A 6,337-nucleotide genomic window follows, 5' to 3' on the forward strand; every position below is an offset into this window, starting at 1 on the left:
TGTTTGATCTTAAATAAATTATTTAATCTCTCTGGGCCAATGAGAAGAACCTATTGATACGGGCTTCATATAAGGAACTACAGCAAGTGCTCTGCTTTTTTCAGGGAGTGTTATGTGTAGTTTGGTTTGGTTTTTTTTTTCCTGGCTTGACAGTCTACTGTACCTAGCAAGTAGAAACTTACCTGTCGGTGTTCTGAGAGCCTAGAGAGGAAAGAGAGCTTAGAGTGAGGGTGGGGTGTCTCTGCTCAGTTTACAAAATTTCAGTTCTTCCATTTTCAACCTGGTGCTTTACCCTTGCCCTTTCCTGTGCCTGAAGTGCAGAGCCTTTCTGGTTCGTTCTCTTTGTAGTTGGTGGTGATGGGAGAGCAGAAGTCTCCTGGAGAAGCGGGGATGCAGGTGAATGGATTGTAGAATTGAGGACTCAGCTGTCTGTTTTACTGACATGACTTAACTGTCTTCCCTGCTTTCCCAAGTGTTTTGGTGCCTTTACTTCCTATTTCTTTCTTGGGTTAAGTCAAATCAGATCTTTCTTGACATTTTCCTCTGTTAAAAATGAGTTACTAACTCTTCCCTCTGATTTCTCTTTCCCAAAAATGCCTTGATAGCTTTTTCTGTTTTCTCCTTTCTTGTATCATCTTTGTTAAAATATTCCTTTTCAAATTTCTTTTGTATTTGTGTGTGGTGATATTTTGTTGTTGTTGTTTCCTTTTTTAATTTCTTTGATAAATGCATTTACTTCCATTGTTTCCTGAAATCTCAGTAAAATCAGTCTTCCAGCAAGTTAGCTTGACCTCTCCTCTAATTATACAAATGTAATACTTTTTAAAAGTTAGCACTAAAAAGAAAAAAGTAGATGAATTTTATTTATGAATACAGATGCAAAAATCCTTAACAATTTAACATATCCATGTGATATTCCATATACAAAGAGGATTCTTAATCAATGCTGTCAGATATTTGTTTAAAAACAGCACATTTATAGCTGTAAAAATCTGGAATCCATTCAATTCTTCAGAGTATGCTTTTTTTTTTAAGTTTTTTTTTATTTTTATTTTTAACTTCAGAACATCTTGGGTGGTCACTTTAGGTGTCTGAGTTTGCAAGGCCAAGCCAGGCCTCCACACAGGCCTCCCCGGAGTGGGTCAGGTTAGCATGTGGACCTCCCCCCTTTTTTTAAAAAAAATATATTTTGTTATTGATTTCAGAGAGGAAGGGAGGAGAGAGAGAGATAGAAACATCAATGATGAGAGAGAATCATTGATTGGTGGCCTCCTGCATGCCCCCCACTGGGGATCAAGTCTGCAACCCAGGCATGTGCCCTTGGCCAGAACTGAACCTGGGACTCTTCAATCCGCAGGCTGATGTTCTATCCACTGAGCCAAGCCGGGCAGGGCCAGAGTATGCATTTTGGATTATAGGCTTTTTACTTCCAATATTTCACATTTTGTATTTTTATTCTTTTTATAGTAAAATGAGATTTTTAAAAAATGTATATGAATTTGTTTATGGCGTGTGTGTGTAGATAAGAGATACAATTGAAAACTAAATTTTGTAGCTGTGTTTTAAGATAGAATATTAATCTTAAGCAAATAAATTTTATTTTTTAAAATTTTTATTGAGTTTTAGAGAGAGGAAGAGAGAGAAATATCGATTTGTTGTTCCACTATTTATGCATTTATTTATGCTTCTTGTATGTGCCCTGACCAGGGATCGAACCCGCAAGCAATCTTGGCATATCGAGGATGACCCACTAACCAACTGAGCTACTCAGCCAGGGTTGGGGGGGAACATTTTAAATGTTACCCATTTGGAACTGAAAAGTTTGTACATTATGATACATAATCCTAAGCATAATTAAAAGTTGCCTTGATAAGTTGCTATCATTTTTGTGAATAATTGACTATTGTCTTTTTTTATGCTGAAATTTTGTTTTCTACTTCCTCCCGTCCAACTTGTTTGACTTAGAAACCAAATAAACAAATAATAATGATGACAGTAATAGCATTTAATATCAGTTATTGAACTGACTATATAACAAGCACTGTGCCAAGGACATTACATGTTTTGTTTTCAAAATAGTTCAATAAGGTCCAAGTGTTACTATTATACTAATTTTATAAATAAGGAATCTGAAGCATAAAAATCACTTGCCCCCAAGGTCATGTACCTAAAAAGTGGTGGCATTGGAATTTGAAGTCAGGAAGTCAGACTACAATCAATATATTCTTAACAATTTAGCAATACTACTTCTTGCTTATCAAACTTAAGACGTGTGTTAAGCTGAAAATGAAGCAGAATGATTCTCACATGTTTTTAGTTCACAGGCTTTCAGCTAACCATTTCCAGCTGCTCCCAGGCCTTTGCTGATTAATATTACAGTGTTTTAGTTATATTCTGGTAAAGTGTTAATTCCAGATACCTAGATTCTTTAGGTACTTAGTGTTTGAAATAAGTACAGTGCTTACAGTTGCCCCTTTAACCTGTAGGACAAGTGTATAAGTTTCATGTGACCCGTTTAAAATAAAAGCAAAACAGACAACATACAATTTTCTGGGTAAAGTGTCCAGGCCTTTAATAGGATTTTCAAAGGGGTTCATTACTCATAAAAGGTCAAACACCTGAATTACCTCAGTCTTACTTTTCTTTTGGTTAGAAAAAGGTAGCCCTAACATTTTTATTCATTAGTGTTTAGGACCCATTTCATGTGTTTACTATTGTCTGCCATTTGAAATCACTATACTTAGTGATAAAATATATAATGAGGAACAGAGACTCAGAAGAGACTTCTTGTCACTGACTGGCTATTCTCTCTAGTTTAAAATTAGAGAAATGAACTAGTTCCTCTCCAAAGTCCTTCCAGCTCCAAATGTCATGATTCTTTGTCCAGCCCTGTTTAGAAATACTTTTCCACAGTGAAACTTTGCTGAATTGAATTGTGAGATAGCATTAAAAATCCGAAAGAAATAGAAAGGTTGAGGATAATTGAGAGTGCCACCTTTTATAACTAAGTGTTCACCATTTCAGGCAGTTCCTTTATCAAATTCAGTATATCTATTTAAGTTACATGTTTTAAAAAAAAATTTTTATTCTCCAATAGGGAAGTTTGGTTGGTTTAGTGGATTATCCAGATGATGAAGAGGAAGATGAAGAAGAAGAAACATCTCCCAGGAAAAGACCTCGCCTTGGCTCATAAAATACTTACTGGGGACCTCCTACATGTGGTCTCACTAAAATGCTGCAACTGTTCAATGAGCTGAAAATCTGAATCAGAAAGCTTTCTCACTTGAACTTACAAATATACAAGGAGTAGCAACAGACATTCGGTATATCAGCAAGGAGAGTTTACTTCTGTAAAAAAAACAAAAACAGGCTTCCCAGAAATTTGATCGCTTGCTAGTAATTAAGGGGTTTGCCTTATAGGCTGACCTAAAAATAAAAAAAAGGTTAATAGCCAGAACCTGGGAGATAGCTTCTCAGCAAGGAAGCTCTCAGGTTTGGGGATGGTTTTAGGGGTGGGACAAGGTTGATAAAATAATATTAATACAGGGTTGCTCCATGGAGGTATCAATGTAGAAACAATTATAAAACTTCAGTTGAAAACCCAACTTATATAATGGTGCTGGCCATGTTCTTTTAATCAGTTGCCTCTTTTTAAAAGAAATTTTTATGGAAAACAGATTCAACTATCATTTAAAAAAATGAAGCTGTTGAGACCATTTCTTTGAAGATTTAACAGAAATTCAGCCTTTCCATGTAGGTGGAGGGAAGTACACCCTGTATTACAGCACATGTTGAGTTTTCTACACCAGGAATTTTCGTATGTATTTTGATGAAAACAAGCTGGATTCAAAATGGACAGTTTTGTTAATGTAACTTGAAAATCAGCACTTTCGGAGATAACAGATGCCAAGAATCAGTACAATAGTATTCCAGAATGATTTTCTCCGGAAATGGAAGTAGATTGAACAGAATGTTTTCTACTGCCTACCAGTACAGTCTTTTGTGGAAGACACTTTGAAGTTACTTTCTGCTTTTTCAGTAAATGGTCTCTCCAGAGCTGCAGGCAATTTTTAAAGTGTAATTTATAAAGACTGACATACAAAGAGCAGTGCTGAATTAAGCAGAACTTAATATCTAGACATACAAAGAGCAGTGCTGAATTAAGCAGAACTTAATATCTAGAGACCATGTTCATCCAAGAAGTTACTTCATTGTCAGAGTCAGTATGCAGCACATGAAGCTTTTCCATAAACAAACAAGGGTGTAATATGAAAGCTGCTTTTTTTTAAAAGAGTAAAAGCACATTCCATGTACGTAAATGATTTTAAAATAAGTTGAGGCAAACAGTTAAGAGGTTTTTATTTTTAGAACAAGCAAGTTAACTGTAAATATTTTAATGTTAGTTTGCTCATTTATGATCTGAGATAATGCTGAGGAAAAACATCCCCCTAACTACAACTTAATGCATTGGGGGAAAAATTAAAAATAGTAATTCCAGCTACTATCTTCAGGTCACCTCTGTAATGTGTTATGGGTCCATTTTTCTTGGAATAGTTTAAACTAAAGCAGTTTTCCCTGTTTTGGAGATTTTGTAGTTAATTTTAATTTTGGCTATTGTTTGGAAAAGATGGGCTGTCTGTGTAGATATGAAGTATAGTTTTTCCATAAAACAGATGTTTATTTTGTATTAAAAATACCACTGTACTTGTTTTACACCATTTGTATACATGTGGTGATATTAATGCTGAACTGTACAATTCAGGAATTAAAATGTGACCCTGTAATTCTATGATTGTTGTTTTTGTTTGATTTGTTGTAAATATAAGTTAACTCCATTTGAGATATGTCCATTTTACAATTAACTTTTGAAAGGCAATAAATTATCCATATTTATTATAAACCAGTAGGTCACACACCAGTCTGAATGAAAGAATTCTAAACAAACAAGGGTCAGCTGCATTTTAAATATCACCAGCTCTATTTATATAAGGTGTGCCTCAGGCACACAAAGTCCCAGCACCAAAGCATCACAACATGGGGCTATTACAGGTTATAATTGATTATAGGTACACATAATGAAAAAGACCTTCCACCTCATAAGGCAAGTGACTTAAGATCAATTGAACCAGGATCAGTTACATTACCATATGAGTGCATTTTCTTTCAAACAAGTTTACACTTGACTTTTCCTGATTAAGTAGTTTTAAGTTCCAATAGGAAGTATTATCTTTATAGCTTATGAAGAGTTTAATTTTCCTTTCTGAAGAACTGTCATGAGTCCTAAACATTTAAATCATCATCGTCATAAAAACCTTTTCTTATAGCACAAATGTGAATTTTTAATTACAGGTTAACACTTTCCTTACTTAGTTCATATGCTCATCCACAATGATATGAGAACAAGACTTAAAAACAGCCCTTAAAAGAATAACTGTTTAGATACATGTTAGCTGCTCTTAAATGACTACCCTCAGGCAGAGCAGGGTTTGTCTACCATTACTGTCACTCAGTGAAGCAAGCCAGAGCCCACTTTTGTATGCACAGCCTGAGGTTCTCTTAAAATTACATCTGTAAATATGTATCAAATAAAAAACTATTTTTAATAAAAAAATAACATGAAACAGATTTCTGCGTTTTAATCACTAGTTTTTCCTCTTGTCCACTAATAAAAATGTAAGGAATATAACTTAATACTGGTTTTCTCTGCAGGTTGAAGGTTTGTAACTAAACTAATTTTGGTATCCCTTTTTAAAAGTTTGTAGATTTAAAGAAATAAAATGGAATTATAAGTCAAACCTCAGAAGTGGCCCATAAGTAGCAAAAGGGGTCGTTTGTGGGATGACACAACACAGAAGTTTCTGAAAGAAAAATCTCTCTTCTACATAGTCCCCAACTTATGGTGGTTCAACTTTTACTTTATGATGGTGCAGAAGTGATAAGCATTCAGTACAAACCATACCTCAAATTTTGAATTTCTATCTTTTCCCAGGCTAGTCACAGGTAGGCATATAGTCCCATGATGTTGCCCAGCAAACCATGAGATCACGAGGATAAACAATACTACACTGTACTGTGTTGCCAGTGTTTTTTGGGTACTGTATTTTATGTTTTCACATCCCATAAGGTGTATAAAACACCCATCTGGCCCTACCCGGTGTGGCTCAGTGGATAGAGTATCAGCCTGCCGACCAAAGGGTCTGGGATTCGATTCTGGTCAAGGGCACATACCTTGGTTGCAGGCTCCTCCCTGGCCCGGGCCCTGGTCAGGTGCATGCAGGAGGCAACCAATCAATGTGTTTCTCTCATCGATGTTTCTGTCTTTCCCTCTTCCACTGTG

General features: G+C 35.5%; 1 protein-coding gene across 3 annotated transcripts in view; it reads left to right on the top strand.

The window, feature by feature from the left end:
- PPP4R3B (protein phosphatase 4 regulatory subunit 3B) overlaps positions 1–4,789 on the top strand; it is a 48,800-nt gene extending 44,011 nt beyond the window's left edge. For 2 of the 3 annotated variants that reach the window (XM_081101470.1, XM_081101471.1), the window contains exon 16: positions 1,708–3,065. In XM_081101470.1, coding sequence (XP_080957596.1) covers positions 1,708–1,746 — 39 coding nt within the window. In that variant the 3' untranslated portion in view covers positions 1,747–3,065. Of the gene's footprint in view, positions 1–1,707; positions 3,066–3,097 lie in introns of those variants that run through there. The other variant, XM_081101469.1, reaches the window with a different exon arrangement.
- Positions 4,790–6,337: the final 1,548 nt, after the last annotated feature.

Source organism: Myotis nattereri (genome assembly GCF_964212035.1).
Source record: "Myotis nattereri genome assembly, chromosome: 10".
Classification (NCBI taxonomy): domain Eukaryota; kingdom Metazoa; phylum Chordata; class Mammalia; order Chiroptera; family Vespertilionidae; genus Myotis; species Myotis nattereri.